We start from the raw sequence: 20,706 nt of genomic DNA on the forward strand, positions 1-20,706 counted from the left end.
TGCCGCAAAGAAAACACCTCATTTCACCATTACAAAAATCTTCTGGTTAAGAATATAATCTCTGTTTACAGTGACAATCATACTAAACATAAAATGAAGATCTGGTGATTTCTGAAGCAGCTGATAGGCATAAATATGGTTAACACTAGGCTTTAAACATTTAAGAAGAGACAGCCGTTGTCCCCCCCCCCCCCCCCCCTCGGCCACAGAAATCGGCTTAATTCGGAGAAAGAGAACGCTTACGGTCCCGTGTTTAATTGTCCTGTGAGGGCAACTTTAAGCTGAAAGGAACAGAGCGCTCTCTAGTTCATAATTCAAATGACCAGCAAAATATGTGTACTTATACACGTTGTATTATTTAGGATTTAACGTTTTCACGCCAAGAAAGGCTTATAAGAAAGTTCGATGTTTCCACTGACGTGTTTTAAGCAACACGAAATAATTCAGAGATAATTTACAGAATACCCCTTAAAATATCTTGGAATAACAGCATACAAGTTGTGCGTAACATTGAGGACATTTACAAATGTAAATCATTTATACGTACGTTTAAAACTTATACCAAGTTCTATTCGAGGAACCAAACATTATTCCATTATTCATCTTTGGATAGTTAAAATGATTTGAGTATGACTAAGCCTGTTATTATAATATTATTATTAATTAGCAACTAAAAAATAAATAATATTTTATGCGTTGTTCTTGGGGTATTTGTGAAGTTCGCTGTCCATATAATCGCCCTGATAATGGAAGCAGTAAGCACCTGTGAAACGTTAGTAAACTTATAGCAGACTACACGGCGCAATATCCCAGAAGATAATTATTTTCTTCACAACCTACGGTAATTTGCTTATGACTTGTCTTTATCTGGTCACTCCGTGGATGACGGAAGATAAAATGAATGGGGGGGGGGGGGGAGTACTACTGAAATATTAATAAATTAAAGAAATAATTTAAATCAAAAACATTAAACATAAATCGGCATTTTGAATTGTCATATCGCTGTATCAACTTTCTTGGGTTGGCCCGTATTTCTGAAGCCCTACTTTACATTTTCGCACGAACGAACGTGTATAAAATATTATCGTCTGAATTCTAAATAGTATTTGTAAGCACAGATTTTATTGTCGCGAATTCCAAGTCTGAGCGAGGAGTGGCTATAAGAAAGACAATAAAAACAGGGAATTTACTTTAAAAACATTTGACTGCCACTGTAATGTAGTTTAGCGACGTTTTTGAGCATTTATTGCGTGTTTGAACCCGAAATACGCCCTGTTTTTACAGAAAAAAACAGCCCGTCTCAAATCATCGTCGAATTTCAATGCGTTTCCACTCTAAATAATTGCAGGATGGAACTGAAGAATAAGAACCATGGAAGTAATTCTACTCCAAGTGATTGTAATAAAGTCAAACTTTGGCCCTTGTATATAAAGGCTACATTGATGAACTTTCCTCTCTTAGCTTCTGTTTGAAATCTGATTAGAGTTTATAATTTCGTTTTGTGTTATCCCTGTCTTCAAGACCTTCAAACACTTGATCTGTAGACTTGTGAAGAACATAATGATCTGCCTATTGGCAAGTATTTCATTTATTGATGTTCGTAAGTATTAGTAACTTACTCACAGACGAAGGCAGCAAATCCAGTGTACATTTTTTTCACCAAAAATTCCACGCCAAACTGCTTGAACTCAAACGTTCGAATCTCCTAACCAATCATCTCCTTGAAGAGGATGATAGTCTCTCAGCTGGTCACGAAATTTCCCACACTCACTCACTCTGTGGTACAGGAAATTCTTTGAAAATTCGATCGGATACTCGGCTTATCAAAAATAGCCCACTTACTTTATGTAACCCTAAGGTTCATCACCGTGTTCACAAAAACCCGTCACCGAACTCTGACCTGAGATAGCTGCTTCCGGTTCGCTCCATCGATTTCTATATCTCTTGACGTTATCCTCCTACCTTCGCCTACGTCTTCCCTTCAGGCCTCCCACCCAATACATTTTATAAAACTCTACCCTCCCCCGTGCGTTCTGCATGTCCCATCCATCTCTTCGATTTAATCACCCTAACAATACCAGGTGAGGAATACAGGCAGTGGAGTTCATATTTATGCAATTTTCTACATAATCCGTCTTCCTCCCTTTAGGTCCAAATGCCTTCCTCAAAGACCCTCAACGTACGAGGTGCGATAGGAAAGTTTCCAGACTGCGCGTATAAAAACCCGTACACTTATCTCAGGTATTAAATTCATCCATCACCCTCGAAGTAGTTCCAGGGATGCTTCCAGGCTTGGCAGCGGCGCTGGGATCGTTGTGTTCACTCCCAGGGGAACTACTTCGAGGGTGATGGATGAATTTAATACCTGAGATAAGTGTACGGGTTTTTATACGCGCAGTCTGGAAACCTTCCGATCGCACCTCGTATGTTCAGCCACATGAATACAGTCCACCTCTCACACGCTATTTCTTTAAGACCTATATTAATAACACTCTGTATTAGTCACGAGACTTTGGAAAGAGTATTGATGGCTTTGTGGCGTTGCATGACAACTCCCAACCCACTGGATCTGAACTCCTTGCCCTCCGCACAACGAAATACTTTCTGGAGGTAAAAACTGGCTGTCTCAGTTTAGCCAATTTATTAGTTTCAGTACTTTCCAGTGGTTGCTTTAGTTTTGCTAAGAATCGCTTACCAGCTGGTACATAATCCGTTCTTCACTCGGTATATCATGTACTGTACATAAAGGTATAATTTATGTGGAAGTCAGCGCGTACTGTATTCTGTTTCAACCTTAGACAGCCTCTTATTCGTGGCTGAAGCTTGCAAAAGCGAAAGATGGGTGGATAAGTTTCACGGTGTAAATGGGAGATAGGACAAGTGTGTGTGTGCGCGGAGGAAGTGAACTTTGTGAATAATTGCATGTAGTCAGCGTAGCAGAAAATAACATGTAAGAACTTGAACCCAGTTTCCTCCATCCACTTCTCTGTATAGCTTTCCTGATATAAGAACAGACCGAGGGTGGTATTTCACACTGCATGACTATTTTTAATATATATGAGGTGAATTTAGTGTTGCGCACGTCTGCAGCAAACTTCGGGACACAGACATACACAGAATCTCTCAGAAGTATATATACTTTGGTGATTTTATGGATATCACCGCGGGATATTGCGCTCAAAGGTGTTCTACTCTGCTCAGGGGTATACAGATGTTTTTGAAATTTTAAGAGGCGATACATACGAGGTGCGAGCGGAAAGTTTCTAGACTGCGCCTATAAAAACCCGTACACTTATCTCAGGTATTAAATTTATCCATCACCCTCGAAGTAGTTCCCCTGGGAGTGAACACAACGATCCCAGCGCCGCTGTCAAGCCTGGAAGCATCCCTGGAAATCTTTCTTTGTCAGCCTGTCAAGCACCATCTGCGATTCTGCCTGAATCTCTTCTATCGTCTCAAATCTCCTTCCCTTTAGCTGAATTTTCATCTTTGGGAAGAGGAAGAAGTCACACGGAGCTAAGGAGGGTGCGGGATGACGGCCATGGTGTTTGAGGCCAAAAACTGCCGAACTTTGAGGGCGGTGTGCGCTGGCGCGTTGTCATGATGCGTCGCATGTGGAGTTCTTCCTTTAGAATCAGCTGACAGGTCCCATAGCCTATCCCAACAATGTCGCACAAGTCGTTGATGGTACGACGTCGATCTTCGTGAATGGCCTGCCGAATCTTCGTAACATTTTCGGGCGTTGTGCTCGAAGATGGTCGTCCAGAACGCTCGTCATCATCGACAGAGGTTCGGCCATTTTTAAAACGTGAATGCCATACAAAAGTTTGTGCACGACCCATTGCGGACTCCCCAAATGCTTGCTTTAGCATTTCATAGGTTTCCGTAGCCGTTTTGGCGAGTCTTTGGCAAAATTTGATGCACACGCCATTCCGAAATCGCAGGAGGGTCGGTGTAATGCACTACCAAAACGCCCGTAACTAAGAAACAAATGCTAATTCGATGATGCCGGCTGGCACACTGATTCACTATGAATGTAGGCCGCTCCCCCTAGCGGCAGAAGCTCGTACTACATCCGGTTCGCCCTCTATTGACACAGTCTTGAAATTTTCCGATCGCACCTCGTATATGCCTTGATTTTAACTTCCTTTCCGTGGTGAAAAGAATAGAATTTCGGTCAGCTTACGTCTTTGTTGTCTGTCTGTGACCTTATTTTTCCTTTCCCCGTCCATTTTATCGCCTATTTCAATATCGATTGCCGCGCTCTTAAGATTAACAGCGTCGGATTTGGACATTAATACCAATTACGATATAGTAAATAACATTGCAGAATCTGTACTTCGAGAGTTTTAGGGTTCTAGGAAATACAGACACATCCTTCACAAACTGGCAGTCGCTTAGATGTTCAAGAAATCTTACATATTTTATTGTACGGGAAGGTTCATCGCCATGTCCTCAACGGTCCAACATATGACCTTATCCTGAGCCAAGTGAATCAACTACATACGTTGCTCCTTAAGATAATAATTAACATCCTCCAATCCACGTCTAGGTCTGTAAATTTATCTTTTTCTTACAGATTGTCTGACTAAGCTTGTTTGCATTTTCCATGTCACCCACGTGTGCAAAACACCTACGTCCTACCCCCTTGATTCGGTGACTCTAATATTTGGTGAATAATACAATTTGTTAATTTCCTGGTGATTTAATCTTCTCCGTTCTTCTGTTACATCATCTCTCCTAGGCACAATATGATATTAGTGTTTTCAGCTTAGAAACTGATTCTATAACTTAGCACCTATAAATCGATTCTCGGCTCTCTGAAGTGGAACAAATCTTTTACCATATCAGATATCTTCGTGTTGCGTTCTCCGTCTCTGGTATGGTGATATGAGGTCATATTAAAGCTTAATGTAGAGTTTGTCTAATGTTTTTATAGCTATGAAAAGTATCCTAAATTAACAAAAACTCACGTAAGTTAACGTAAGAGTGCCGAAGAGTGACGCAGTAATCACGCGTGCGAAAGCGTGACAAAGCGTGATTAGGCGTGGCTATCTCTAACGGCATGATGAGAGGTAGCCTTAAGTGTCCAAACATGACGAAGATTTTCAAAGTGTGACTAAGCGAGCCTAAACGTGACTAGGCGTGACCTTTTGTAACAGCGTGATGAGAGGTGGCCATATGTATCTACACCTGACGTAGAGTAAAAAACCCTAACCTAACACAACCTAACCTATTGTAACCTAACTTAACCTAAGCCAACCTAACCTAACCACACCCAACCTAACCCAACCTAACATAACCTAACCTATTGTAACCTAACTTAACCTAAGCCAACCTAATTCAACCCAACCTAACCTAACCCAACCTAACCTAACCTAACCACACCCAACCTAACGTAACCTAAACCCACCTATCCTAAAATACCACAACCCAACCTATCCATATCTTTCTAACCTAACCTGTTCTAGCCTAACCTAACGTATTTCAAATTAACCTAAATTAACCGAACCTCACTTGACCTGATTCAAGAGTGCAGAATCGTGACTTGTTTTGACGGTGTGACAAGGGTTCTCCATATGTGTCGAAATGTTACGAGGATTTACATAGCGTGATCAGGCTTGCTGTAGCGTTAAAAATCGCATCTAGGCTTGACGTACTCTAACGGCAGGACGAGGGGTGGGCTTAACAACAACCAGGCAGACTAATGGGCGCTTTGTTCGTTAGTCTTGTCAGAAAGTATGTAGTTGCATAGGTCGTTAAGTGCCGAATCAACTCTTGGTCAACGCTCAACAGAATTCCCACTCTTGTTTTCCCATGCCTTACATGTTTCCTTTAGGATTATGAAATGTTACAGTAAGTGTGGTTTGTTTATACGTTGTTGGTCCATATAGGCGTAGAAGATATTTTAGCTACGAAACTCACTTTTTGAATGTTCGAAGAAAATGTTCCTCCAAGAGAACTCGACTTTGCTTTGCGTGAATATTCGTTTATGATATTTTGTTCTGATATTGCGGAAAGAGGTCCTACAGTTCTTTTTACCGCATTTAATATTTCTTTTTTTCTATTTTTTTTTGATCGAAAATAAATTTAGTCCCATGGTCGCTGCTTGTTGCTGTCCTTTGAACCGTATGACGCCCTCATGGAAGGACTTGCTATTTATGAGAGAGAAGCGACTTTTTCCGACATAAAATCAGTCGAGGCTCCATCAGACTATCACAAAGTAACAAAAATGTTCCGATATGAACTTCGAATATTGAAACATTTCTATATATACAAGTAGCCGTGTTGCTGGGACTTTTACAAATAGGCTCTTGGCGTTGAAAGGAACTATTGGCTACGGACTGGAAACTGTTTTTAAGAAGTTTTGGAAAGAAGTTGCGTTAACGCGTGAACAGATATGCAAACAATTTGTAGGTCGTATTATAAACTATGCAGTCCTATAAATAGAGTATAACTGCGTAAGTTTCCACCTAATATAGACCTCACGGTTTGCAAACGTAAATTACATAGACTCCTATGTTCACACAGTTACTACTTATGATGACACACACACAGAAATGTCCTACACAAATTTTGTGGGTATACACAATGTCCCCAAAACATGGAAACACAAGGTTAATATTCGGTATTATAATGTGTATTCATATTTCTGGGTCAACTTGCAGGTACACTGTGTTATATTTTATCAATTTTATGAGGAGTATTTGATATACACGACGTTTCGGTACTTTGCTCCACTCCCATCGTCATGAATCGGTTATCATTACACTGAACATTGGGTAGGTTACTGTTCTAGAATTTGGAAGGTCCCAGGTTTGAACCAAATAGCTAAAAATGCAAAAAGTGTCATGATAATGGCAACTAATCACCCCAAAATCAGGAGCAGAATGAACATTGTAATGTTCTCCTGCTTACTTGATTGCTATTTTTCGATTCTTAAATTATCAAAATGCAGTTGTACACGTTCATAATTTTATTATAATACAGGCTGTTCGAAAAGTCACTTCAGTGTTTTGTCTTGTCAGTATTGCCATTACTGCGTCATCACATTGTAAATATTGCCAGGTCGTACATTACTACACAAATACAACTACACTGTACAATGTTTGGGATCCTTAGTTAAAGGTTTTAGCTTTGAAAAAAAATTGTTCCGTTTCAAGAACGTTTCATTGTAACTTGCAGAACAACAAAAACGTTTGCATCAAAGAAAAGGGACGAAAAACATTTTAATCGCCGAAAATTCTGTCTGTGACGACGCCGACATAAGTAACACACCTGCAGTTCTAACCGGTAACACGGAAACTACCCACCTTCCATTTTACGAAGCCATTTCGCTTTGTGACATGAAATCGAAATGAGGCTTTTTAGTGTCGTAACGACACTAAAAGCGAACGTGTGTTGATGTCTGTCAAGACCACGAGTAGCAACTGTCATTGCCCTGCGTGTAGGAGTAATTACTATTTCAGCGTTTCTCTACAGTACTTGAATTCAAGGAAGAAGGCACATATCTACTGCGCAGTTGCGAGGGATGCCACGTGACGATAGGCGAACCAATCAGCTTGAGCCAGTTCTTGTTACTGCCACAGATGCTGTATGCTTCGTGTAATGGCGTTCACGTGTTGTAAAAATAAAGAGTTCCAGGTCGTCGTTCGTTCTAAAGGTCTTACACACCTACAGACACTCGTTATTACTGATAAACCTTGATCGGATACGGTAATACTTCCGGATCACCTCCAGACACAACTGTGTTGTCTACTATTTCATCTCTGACAGATGTACACCTCAAAAGCATCACTTCAAACAATAAAGTTGATCCATTATATGAAAATATCTGGACACGACCTCCAAAACTACACTACGAAAAATTGTAAAAAATTGTAATTGAGTTTTAAATTTAATATAATTTTACACCTGATGATGGTTTAATAAAACCGAAACATGTTTTAACTGTTCCAATTGTAAATCGATTATTCGATATGGAACACAGAATGATATTTTAATTATTTTAACTATCTTAATTTAAATACATTGTGATTTGACGGAATAACCAAATCATTTAATTTTAATGATAATGAGAGTTGGTGTCAACATGTCTCAATGTGCATAGAGGTTAGATGGCTACAGTGATGTGACGCAAAAATGGTTTCGTGATTTTTCTCAGTTTTTATGTGAAAATTGTCGGGTAGTAGTCTGTGTTTACATAAAGCGCGACTGGTTTTGTGTCAGACACTTCCTTGTTACAATTCATCCCTGGTTTATCATATCCTGTGGAACATGCAACTTCTAATACTGAAATAACAAATTAAATAACGGAATTAATTAATTCTGCTCAATTCCATCAACTGCAGTCCCGACTCAGAGATGCACCAGCGCTTAGGTGTTTTGCGGCATCAAAGAGAGTTACATTTCGTGTGTTACGTAGAGCTGGAAGTCTGTATGCACGACTTGTCTGCGCTGTTAATTCCCTTGAGCTATGAACCAGGGTCTTAAGAATCTACCTCATCTGCGCCGCCTCGTTCACGTACATCTAAATGCAATATCCGATGCAGGTCGGCTAGTGTGACCCTGTGATCAGCGCAAGGCTTTCGGCGACATCATTGTCAATGTATCAAAAAAAAGCGGCCCATTCAAAACACGCTCTTCCATCGCTTACAGGCGAACATGTTCCGACTTTTTCGCCGTTTTTTTACCTCTATTTCAAATAGGTTTTCCTACAGAAGAGGAATGATTGATAGCCGGTAAGAGTATATTGTAGGAAGGGAAGGTGGTCCACTCGTCCCTTCTTTCTTGCCCTGCCTGCCCACTCACGCATGCACACACAAGAGATTCTACTTCAATATTAACATTGCCACAGGATGGTTCCCCATCTCCATTATAAATAAATCAGTGTACTACGTGCTTCAAAAATAACTGATCATTCGCCTTTTTTACTTTTCATGCTGAGAAACATTTCCCTATTCGGGTTATATATATTTTGGGTAAAAGAAATTCACCTACAAGTTCAATTTACATAATTGTGTCCGGCTTTCTGTTAACGCTTTGTAATATTCGTAGTAACCGTATTAGGCACATTTAAAAATCTAACAGTTGTTTTGCCATTTTCGACGTGGTTACACTTCAAGTCCTACGTACCATGGAGTATAGTCGTCCTAAATAATCTGATAGTCGATAAGGAATCGCCCTGATGACGGAGGCAGTATGACCTCTGAAACGTTGGTTAACATCGACCAGACTACACAGCGCAACAACCCAGAAGACAGAAAGCTTCATCGCCCTGATGATGGAGGCAGTATGACCTCCGAAACGTTGGTAAACATCGACCAGACTACACAGCGCAACAACCCAGAAGACAGAAATCTTCATCGCCCTGATGATGGAGGCAGTATGACCTCCGAAACGTTGGTAAACATCGACCGACCACACAGCGCAACAACCCAGAAGACAGAAATCTTCATACTCATCGCCCTGATGATGGAGGCAGTATGACCTCCGAAACGTTGGTTAACATCGACCAGACTACACAGCGCAACAACCCAGAAGACAGAAATCTTCATCGCCCTGATGATGGAGGCAGTATGACCTCTGAAACGTTGGTTAACATCGACCAGACTACACAGCGCAACAACCCAGAAGACAGAAATCTTCATCGCCCTGATGATGGAGGCAGTATGACCTCCGAAACGTTGGTAAACATCGACCAGACTACACAGCGCAACAACCCAGAAGACAGAAATCTTCATCGCCCTGATGACGGAGGCAGTATGACCTCTGAAACGTCGGTAAACATCGACCAGACTACACAGCGCAACAACCCAGAAGATACCAATCTTCATCGCCCTGATGATGGAGGCAGTATGACCTCTGAAACGTCGGTAAACATCGACCAGACTACACAGCACAACAACCCAGAAGACAGAAATCTTCATCGCCCTGATGGCGGAGGCAGTATGACCTCTGAAACGTTGGTAAACATCGACCAGACTACACAGCGCAACAACCCAGAAGATACCAATCTTCATCGCCCTGATGATGGAGGCAGTATGACCTCTGAAACGTCGGTAAACATCGACCAGACTACACAGCGCAACAACCCAGAAGACAGAAATCTTCATACTCGCCGCTGTGAAAACCTCAAACCATACAGGAATATCTTTGTTCGGACTGTCCCTGCGCGTGGTTGTCGCTGTAATTTGAAAGATTGTCGATTAGTGGTCCAGTTTTGCGGCAGGGTCGAAGAGGATGTAGTCGCGGTAGCCGAATTGGGTGTGTGGTCAGGGCTTCCCGCGTGTGTTGGTGTGTTGCCCCAACTCAAATTAATCACAGATGCCGCCAAACGTGTATCGTGTCTCTGTGTGTTTTGCGGTCTACGTGGTTTTATTGTAGCTAATGGCTGCCATTCAGCCTTAGTTGTGACAGCGCAGTACAAATCCAATCACAGCTTAACGTACGGCAAGTTAAATGAACAGCCTATTTAACGGTGCACTCTTATGTTTTTTAGTGTTTTAAAATGAGACGTATAGACGAGCCATATTAACTACTACCTCTATGATTCTTAAAGATTAACTCCGTAAAGAAGAGTCTTTTTTAATTAGCTGATAGTCGCTCAGGTAGCCAATTAATTAAGAATAAATATTGTAGGCCTGATGAATTAAGATACAAAGGAAATCATTTTTCATTGAATTTCAGAGGGTCTCTCCCACAAGTTTTGTCAGAAATGTAGATACAAGTATTTTCTACTTTTTTAAAACATAAACTACGTATGTTAATCTGATAATTAATACATATCGACTTTACTTCACAGGTCAGAAGGATGGTGGAACTCAGATCAAGCTCATTATCGACTACCCACACAACATCCAAGCCCTCTTCAAGCCAATGAGGTCAGTCAGATGCTTTGTAATTAAATACATGTAAGGTTGATATTCCTCTGTTTTACGCTAACCAAGTGCGATCACAACCTCCTTATATTGCTACTAGTATACTGTCCGTTAATAATGACGGGAATATCTAAAGTAATAAACACGTGTAATTAAATATTAACTGCAGAGATCACATTATCCCATAAGGCCCAAAACATCAAATGATCATTAACCAAGCCACCAATCAAAACTTGCTTATTATACAAATAATTACTGCATGTGACCTGTATAAAACATTAACATATTCTAATTTCGTTCCTCGTACGTAGAAATATTTTTTGTGAATTATTTTTTTGACAAATTTTGACATACGTCAATCCCTGAAAGTAACAGGCGTGTCTCATTCATATAACACAGCGAACAAATTATCTTCATTTACATTCATCTCAAACCGTCACGGTGGTCTAGCGGTTAGAACGCTGGCCTTGTAATCCTGGGGTCTCGGGTTCGATTCCCGGCGGTTTCCCGAATTTATAACTTGTGTTGGGCAAGGCCGTGGTCTAGGCAACACGGAGTTTTCCTCCGGGGGCTTCCCCGGTTTCTCCATTCACACACAGAAGAAGGCAATGGCAAACCACTTCTGGATCATCTGCCAAGAACGTATATGAACAGGTCCCAGTCCGAGAAAAGGATGGAAGGATCCTGTTCATATGGACCTGTCGTCAGACAGAACACTAATTAAATTATTACATTCATCTCCAGTCGATTATAGTTAGATTATAACACCATGTTTTCTGGTAGGATTTACCGACGTTTCGGAAGTCCTTGCTCCCTCCACCACCAGGGAAATTTCTTCAAAATCCACGAAGTCAGCCACCTTCATATTCGCCGTCATGAAAACCTGGGATTTCAACTAATTTTAATTCTTGTAAACAGATTATTATGATTATGGTGATTATGACGAAGATAATGACACATATTTCGTTTCATGTCAACCGATCAATGTGGCTGTGTGAAAGCGAGCATTACTTCTCACTGGCGTCTTTACTCTCTATTAAATTGCATTTATACAAGCGACTCAGCGAAACTTCGTGTTTAGTTTTGATTCAGAGTAACTTTGAGGCAAAGCGTTCGAAGACGCATGACGAGTCTTAACTGCGCTAATAAAGTACGGGGTTAAAGCTACTTCGAGTCAGTCGGTCTAAAGTTCCATTACGAGATGAGACAGACGCTGCCGGGTTCACGTGAGGAAATCACTGAATTACGAGGGTCAGGGCCGAAACATCTATCTTCGTTACGAGGAGAAGGATCCTTATATATCACAAGAGCCGAACCTATTACCCAGAAGTGAAGTTTCTGCTGGGATTTCGCGCGGTCATAGCCTAACGTCTTTATAACAGAAACTTTCCAACTGACTGCACTCTTAAATAACAGCATTTAGATTATTCTTAATTGTCAGTTTTAGCGACAACAGGAAAATATATGTTTTTGCTAAATATCTATCTATTCCTGGCCTGTTATATTATCTGTGATCATCTGTCGGTTTTCTTAAGTTTTGTCCAAGACGAAACATTGAGCAAATAATGCATACAGCTGCAGAAAGTTCAGCTTAGCTTACACTTGTTAATTAATACGTATAAAACATAATCAAGCTAAAATACCTAAAATGTATTGCCTTCGAGGAATTTTGTACAATACTAGAATAGGGGTTGAGATAGTATAGTTGCGTCATATTGTGATATTAATTAAAATAATTATTATATTTGTTTACCGTCAAATCACAATAAAATAGTAAGATAAGATAATTAAAATGATTAAAATATCATCTTATGTTCCATATCGAGCATTCGATTTACATCGGAACATTCACAACATGTTTCGGTTTATCAAACCGTCATCAGGTGTAAATTATAAACTTTTAAACTCAAATTACAATTATTTATAGTTTTTACAATTTTATAATTTTATCATCTTTCTCAGTATATTTTTTGGAAGTTGTGTCTAGATATTATTAATATAACATTATTGTTGAGGTGGTGTTTTGATGTTTTACCAGTCATATATGAAATAGCAATCGGTTCAGATGTGTTCAGAGGAGAGATCCAGAAGTGTTACCATCTCGGAACGAGGTTCGTTATTGAATAGAATAGAATAGGATATTTAAATCAATATGTCAGAACTTAAAGATCTAGGAACAAATTCTAACATGGCTAGCTGTCTTCTGAGTTGTAACGCCGTGTAGATTACCGACGTTTCATAGGCCAGTGTTGCCTCCATCGTCAGGGCGATGACTGGTGACGGAGGCAGCAAGGACCTCTGAAACGTCGGTAATCTACACGGCGCTACAACCCAGAAGACAGCCATCTTCATGCTCGCCTCTGTGATAACCTCAAATCGATTTTCAAAAACATTTTCAGTACAGAAACAGAGGAGTAGGTCTATTTCTAGATCAGTTCTTTTACCTTAGTTGTAATTCAATCTGAGAAAGTTTGCAAGGGAACCCTCGCGAAAGATAATGTATTTAGGGATATACACCTGGGGAATGAAGGGCCTAAGACGCTGTGGTTGTCGCATTGTCTCAGTGCAGTGTCTGTGAACTATTGTGATGATACTGAACAACGTTGGAGTACGATAATTATATTGTTTTCTCTTTGCAAGAGAAGCGACTATGAATCTCATTTCGCTGAAAATCCCTGTCTGTTTCCATTCCTGTTATTGAAGACAATCTGGTTAGGAATATGGATTTAGGTTAAAGTGAAATACAAGAGCCTTTTAGTTAAACCTCAGATATCCGCGTTTCTTTAAGAAAGCCTGTTAGACTGTTGAAACATTTGTTCCAATTTGATGTTTTAAATAACGTTAAAGTACAAGCTGTTCAACTTCACGTTTTCCGCAAACATTCATTAACTCTTAAGTTCGTCTTCTTTCAAAAGAAAATAAATTAGAACAATTATGACGTCATTATTCTCTCCAGATATTTTGATCTGTTTAGAGAACTTAGCAGGAATTGTGTATTAACCCTTAACATGCTACGAGCGATGTATATCGTTAGTGGGATTTTACGTTCTTATTGCGGCGAGGACGAAGATGGTAGTCTCCAGGGTCGTAGCGCCGTGTAGTCTGGTAGAAGTTTACGGTCGGCTCAAAGGTACTTACTGCCTCCATCATCAAGGCGATGACATATCGACTCAAGAATATCTGTAACGTCGGTAAACTTCTACCAGACCACACGGCGCTACGACCCTGAAGACTACCACCTTCGTAAACGCTGCCTTGTGTACTGAAAGTTTTATTTTTAAATGTCTCGGTATTTGAAGACGGTAACGAAGTTCGCCGAAACAGACCCCACTGTCATGCTGACGTATTCATTTTTTTAAAATCTGATAAATAAACTTAAATAATCCGATCCTTTAGAAATTCGTCTGGATGTGGGTTCATTCGAGAATACGGAGACGAATGCAACGGACTCTACTGATGAAGCTGTAATGGGGTTGACCGTCACCTGTGACGTCACTGGGCTGATCAATAGGAACTGGTCAGACAATCGCCATCGGTAGAATGGAGGCGGCGCTGGACACCGCGAGGAATCTGGTTATTAAACGAAAGGGCTGGGAGGTCATTATTTACACTAAATAATTTTGTGGGCGCCCAACTTTTTGAACGGCCTAAGAGTAACCCATCAAACTGACTCATCAAAAGTCTCTCATCTGCATTTGTCTCTCTGCTGTTTGCGTTCTTCTGTCTGTGGTCCTCTTTCTGGCCGATCGCTGTCCTATTTTTCTCGAGGCTGTTTTGTACACAAAACGACCACTATGAGGCGCAGCGGTGGTAAATAATAGAACAGTCGTTGGAAGAACTTAGGGTTGTTCAAATGAAACCCGTTCGGAGATTTCTCTGGTCGAAAGAACAGGCCGTTCAAAATATTCTTCGCGGACGTTCAGGCTGATATCCCATTGAAGCACCAGGCAACGAATCCTATCCGCAAATAACTCCCTGGGCTGCTTCTAGAACCATTGCACCATCGCGTCCTTGACGTAATCATCCGACCCGAATCTACGGTCCTTCATCGCTTTCCTGAGGGAACCGGTCACACGACGGTAGTTCCGGGATATGTGGTGGATGGTCCAGTACAACCCATCGGATGGAGCACGGAATATCCTGAGCATTGTGACCCGCATTGGGGTCGGCATTGTGCAACACAAAGACCATCCCTCGTGAGCATTATGCTTGATGGCAGGACGAAGGCCTCGAAGGGCTTCACAGTAGCGCTGGACATTGACGACTGAGGAACTGAGCTGTTATTGCAAATCAAGCTTGCCAACTTTTCAGTAAACGTAAGAAAAACTAAGATAAATAAGTCGTCACACACGAAATATTATTTGAAAAGTTCTTCTGAATACTGCGTTACAGACACAAAACACAAAGACAACTTTTGCGCAAAAGGATTTTTAGAACAGTGGAATTTTAATACCTTGAAATTTTACTTATATAACAGAAAACATTGCCAATAAAAAGTTGATATCTCCTCAGGGGTATTTTGAAATAAAACGAAAAGGACCCTTTCGAAACAAATTAATGAACGTTTTCTCCATTAACAACAGTAAAATTTCTCATATTATTTACGATGTTATGTTATTTCCTTCAGTTTTGTTATTCAAAGTTTATAACATAATGAAATTCTATGCAAGGACTCAAATCTTGTTTGTATACTTGACATTAAAGAAACAAATTTCTTCCAACCACATGCATGTAATTTAATAAGCCATACAAAAGAACGGGCTGGTTTACATTGTGTGAATACGCAACAGAAAGGTTGGACTGACGTCAGCGAGCCCTGGTTTAGAGAATGGAAACTGCCACTGGTAAGAAAAATATGTAGGATAATACGGCACAGTTCTAAATGGCAAAACGTAAATACTAATGTGTACACCGAAATAAAAATGTTTACAGTGAGTACGAAAAAAATTTATAGATGGCGTAAAAATGTTTAGAAATCGACTTGGAGAGCTTTCTAAAAGTCGGTAGATAAATTAACACACAGAACATAGTTTCTTTGATTCTGAACGTAATATAAAGAAGTAAAATCTTACAAATTCTTTATTTCGCAATAAATTAATGTAAACTCAGATTTTGACTAAGAATCAAGTGTTTGGGTCCGTATTACATTTGCTTGGCCCATAGTGCGAAAGAAGGAAAAGAAGACTTTTATTTGCTTTCGTTCTATCTATAGCTAGGTATGAGAGAGTGAGACATGTCCCACTCCATACTCAGTTATGGTAGCCGTCTTTAACATCATGAGAATAGCAATCAGAGTTCACTTTGTATTAATTATTAATAATGTTATTTTGTGTCTTCTGGTGCATGTACAAACTACATGTAGTAGGTGCGAACAAGAACAGTTACTTAGTAATTTTTTAAATACAGAGTTTCGTCGTATAGGGTGGAGTCCCCGGTACACGGGTGCTTGAAAATAGCCTAATTCGATTCCGGAGTAAAAAATATCTCAACCGCATCAAAATTTTAGTTAATTTTATGAGGGGGACAGTTAATTTAGGGTCTTCAATAAAATGATCCTTAAAATAAATCTAAAGGTACAATTTGGCTGCACGCGACAGAGACAAGCGACCGAGGCAGGCGACAGAGACGGGAGACGGACACATCGCAGCTTGTCGCCACACACTTTTGAGGTGACGACCGAGACATGCGGCAAAGTGTTTGTTTTCTTTGTTTTGTTGAGACATACGTGCACATATTCTGTGAAAAATGAGTACAAAAATGCTTCTAAAAAGGTTACTCGAAGAATAAGAAGAAGATGATGTGTTGCTGTGTTATTTGTTGCGAAAGAAACAAAGAAAACCTATGAGTTCAATATTCAAAACCAGACGCGAAGAAGGATCTTTCTGTCGGTGGTCAGTGGTCGGTTTTCTGCTACTAATTCTACCAATTGCTCATCTTGGTCACCAGTAAATTTAATTTCTGCCATTATTTTACTCAACAACACACTTGCTGCCTGAGCCCGTCGCGAGACACTACTGGTCCGAGAGCGGTCTCCTGTCTTTGTCGCCTGTCTTTGTCTCGCGCTCGTAATTGTACTTCATACGATTGTACATAGAGCAGACAGGAAGCGACCAGTCTCGGTCTCGTAACTCTGTCGCCTGCCTCGGTCGCTTGTCTCTGTCGCGTGCAGCCAAATTGTACCTTTACTAAACCATATCGAAATGACTAGAATGGAATTTAATGTGTCCCTCTATACAGCCTACATATCGTGTTTGATAAAAATCGATTCAAATACAGCGTGTCCAACGTAAATCGGAACCCACCTACCAACAGGCGGCTGCTGTGTTCCGCGTTGTGACTAACCAATTTCCCGGTAGTTCGATTACTGATGCTGCGGTATATCGTCGTGACGGATTCTACGTTAACTGGGACATCACGTAGTTTCGGCGTTAGTATTTGCGGATATGAGAAAACAAACTTTTTCGGGGTTTGTTCGAAAACTGTCTAAAATGGATTTAATCTTTTCATTTCCCACGTAATTTCCGCCAAAATCAGTGCCAATATGTATCATGGAAACCTGATTTACAGTTTAGATTCTTAACCTTCTGTGCTACATATGCTGTCATTATGAACAGTTCATTATTTTTGCGTAGAATTCTGATAATTATATTTTCATCTCATGCACGTTGGAAAATTTAACTGCGAGACAGTTTGTTTAGTATTAAATTATGCAGCGTCATTTTTATCAGGCGTTTACTAACATTGCACCGCCTGTGTTATCACAACCCAGTTCCGTGGATTCCTAACTCCTCAGAGGTATTAGTGGTGTATCCACGTGTCAGAGTCACAATTTGAATATACCAAGTGCGTCGGATTAACTTCCCACACTGTCGGCTGTTTTGTGTTCCTAACTTTGTTTGAAATGAAATAGGAGCGCGTGGTATGACTGGCATATTCCCCGCGTACTAGAACACATTTCCTCCGATTACATTTCCAACAGCGCAACTAAACTTCCTGCTGAGCCCGTAGATAAATACATCCTAACGTAGTAACCAGAAAGAAGGCAGATTTATGTTACTATACAGAGTGTCCCATAAGTTCAAGACCATAGGAGAAGTGTATTATTTGGCAACACATGGTACGGGGGTGTATTTGTGACCTCATATGTTTGAATTATCTTTACCTAACACCAACCATCGCGGGTATACACTCTTTAAATCAACAATACTAAAAAGTTACAGCGATGTTGCCATGTTGATATGACAGCGAAGGGAGACGCCAGATGAGATTAGGTTGAAACGGTAGTGAAGAAGACACGAGTACTGGAGGAAATACAAAGTGGAAGAAACCAGGAAAACAGCAAAGACACGGACTGTCATGTCAGCGTGGCAACATGGTCCTTGCTGTTTAATATTCGCGGTGTAAAGCGTGTAGCCCCGAAACTGCCTCTCTCAAGACAGTAAGATCTAAGCCGAGCGTAACATTTGATTACTATCATTAATTTCTATGCAGTGTGTCATGTTTGCATTATGTAGATGGCAGAACGAGGCATCGGGATGTTGACACGCTATGTTCAACCGTATTTCAGTTACCTTATATGTTGACAAGCCCTCGAACATTACCCCATCAATCACATTCCCGTATTCTGCATTGTGTTTCCTTTTGTGATATATTTTGTTCCGTATTAAATTATTGGGAGCAAAAATATATACTTTACCTTCCATAATGAAGTAATAACCCAAATACATTTGTTCAAATAAGCAAATTATTCAGTGCCACGACTCTTTAAGTACCAGCTCATGATCGATAAAACTTAGTCACGCAAATACGAGACATCTTGCAACTTAGAATTGACGCCAACTTTAGCTAGCGTTACATTGTTAGCAGTCATTTTTATAACGAATTTAAATATTTTAATATTTTCCGTCAAATCACAATTTTTAATAAGATAATAAAATATAAAATATTTAAAATATCATTTTACGTTCCGCATCGAATGATCGATTTACAAATTGGAACGTTTTTTACGACATGTTTCGGTTATATTTAACCGTCCTCAGGTATAAATTAGATTGGTAAATTTAAAACTCGAATTACATCCTTTACAAATTTAAAATTCTGAACTAATGGCTGATGACTCATCGCCTTGATGATGGAAGCAGTAAGCATCTCTGAAACGTGGATCTATTTCTACATGACTATACGTCGCAACGTGCCAAAAGACGTACTTCCTTACGATAAGACCTACAAGAAGGCAAGCTTTCATTATCTAAGAGAGTAATGAATCAGGTGAACTGTCCCATTAAAAGGAAGGCGATAAGGTTAGTCACGGTTAAACCAAAGTGGTTTAATTGTGTTAATACTTCTTTTGACTCGTGTAGTATCATTAAACACCTGATTTTATTACGCTTGTGTAAGAGTAATTATTGTAAAAGTTGAGATGAAATGAAAAAATAGAAAAGAAATGTACTTCGGTATGAAATTCATAAAAATTAAAAGTTAAGAAAGATTATTTTTGATCGCAGAGATATATTAAAGTGAGCCTTGAATATTGTGTGAGTGTGTGTGTGGGACTGGATTCATCAGGTTCAGTAAAGGCTTTTGTAAACACAGTAATGAACATTCGGATTACGCCAAAGAGGAATTTTTTGACAAGCTCATCGACTCAACACCATGAAATCTGATCGTTATAAATTCACCACATGCAGCATTAGTGTCAATCTATATATCAAGTACGATGAGATGGGTTGGACATGTACCACGCATAAGGGAGAGGAATTATAAGAAAAATGTGTTTAGGTTCAATGCTTTCAACTTAACTGGATCAAGATAAGGACCAGTGACTGGCTTTTGTAAACGCGGTAATGAACTTTCGGGTCCCATGAAAGGAGAGGAATTTCGTTATGAATTCAAATACTGTCACCCTCTCAATACGGACTATTTTCCATTGAGTTAGCTTTATGATATTTACGAGCCTGAAACATATTTCCTCTTCAAAGAAACTGAATTTTGTGACGTTTTTAAAGTCGATGCTTCAGTCTTCTTTAAACAAAGTACAAGCGACTGAATTCCAAATTAAACCCAGATTCGATATTAATCAAAATACACGTGGCTGCAGAGTCATGTTCTTGTGCAGACAAGCCTGATACACTAAAATGCATTATTACAGAAAAGTAAACAAATATAAGCTAATGGCTTTTTTACCCCATAAATACTCTTTATGTAGTGTTTTGGGAGCTTAGTGGAACAATTAAGTTAGTTTAGATCATTCATAAGTGCCACGGTGGTCTAGCGGTTAGAACGCTGGCCTTGTAATCCTGGGGTCTCGGGTTCGATTCCCGGCGGTGCCCGAATTTATAACTTGTGTTGGGCAAGGCCGTGGTCTAGGCAACACGGAGTTTTCCTCCGGGGGCTTCCCCGGTTTCTCCGTGGCATCCCATTCACACACAGAAGAAGGCAATGGCAAACCACTTCTGGATCATCTGCCAAGAACGTATATGAACAGGTCCCAGTCCGAGAAAAGGATGGAAGGATCCTGTTCATATGGACCTGTCCTCAGACAGAACACTACAAATAAAATAAGATCATTCATACTTTATAATTATCGATTTATAAAGTGAATATTTCAATTTAAGTTATTAATACAAATATGAGGTTCATTATTAAATTACAACAGACAGAAATTAGTATTAAGACAGGAAAATATTAAATATTGAAATGACAAATGCACTGTTCCTATTTCTGTATAATTCTTTTGTACAAGAAATATGCTTTCATTGTACGTACAAAAACGGAGGATTTGGCAGTGGACATTTTTCTGACAATTTAAAACCCATGGGATGCTACG

At 39.9% G+C, this 20,706-nt stretch overlaps 1 protein-coding gene and 1 long non-coding RNA gene across 4 annotated transcripts in view; one reads left to right on the forward strand and one right to left on the reverse strand.

Moving 5' to 3' along the window:
- LOC110834581 (extracellular serine/threonine protein CG31145) overlaps window positions 1-20,706 on the forward strand; it is a 193,505-nt gene that overhangs the window by 123,464 nt on the left and 49,335 nt on the right. For all 3 annotated transcript variants that reach the window (XM_087349849.1, XM_087349847.1, XM_087349848.1), the window contains exon 4: window positions 10,805-10,883. In XM_087349849.1, coding sequence (XP_087205975.1) covers window positions 10,805-10,883 — 79 coding nt within the window. The remainder of the gene's footprint in view (window positions 1-10,804; window positions 10,884-20,706) is intronic.
- Window positions 1-20,706, reverse strand: part of LOC110834582 (uncharacterized) — a 163,861-nt gene that overhangs the window by 86,189 nt on the left and 56,966 nt on the right. The gene's annotated exons all lie outside the window — the stretch shown is intronic.

Source organism: Zootermopsis nevadensis, unplaced genomic scaffold, assembly GCF_977971745.1.
Source record: "Zootermopsis nevadensis isolate Lab colony 2312 unplaced genomic scaffold, Znev_1.0 Znev_ptg000016l, whole genome shotgun sequence".
In the NCBI taxonomy this organism is placed as follows: domain Eukaryota; kingdom Metazoa; phylum Arthropoda; class Insecta; order Blattodea; family Termopsidae; genus Zootermopsis; species Zootermopsis nevadensis.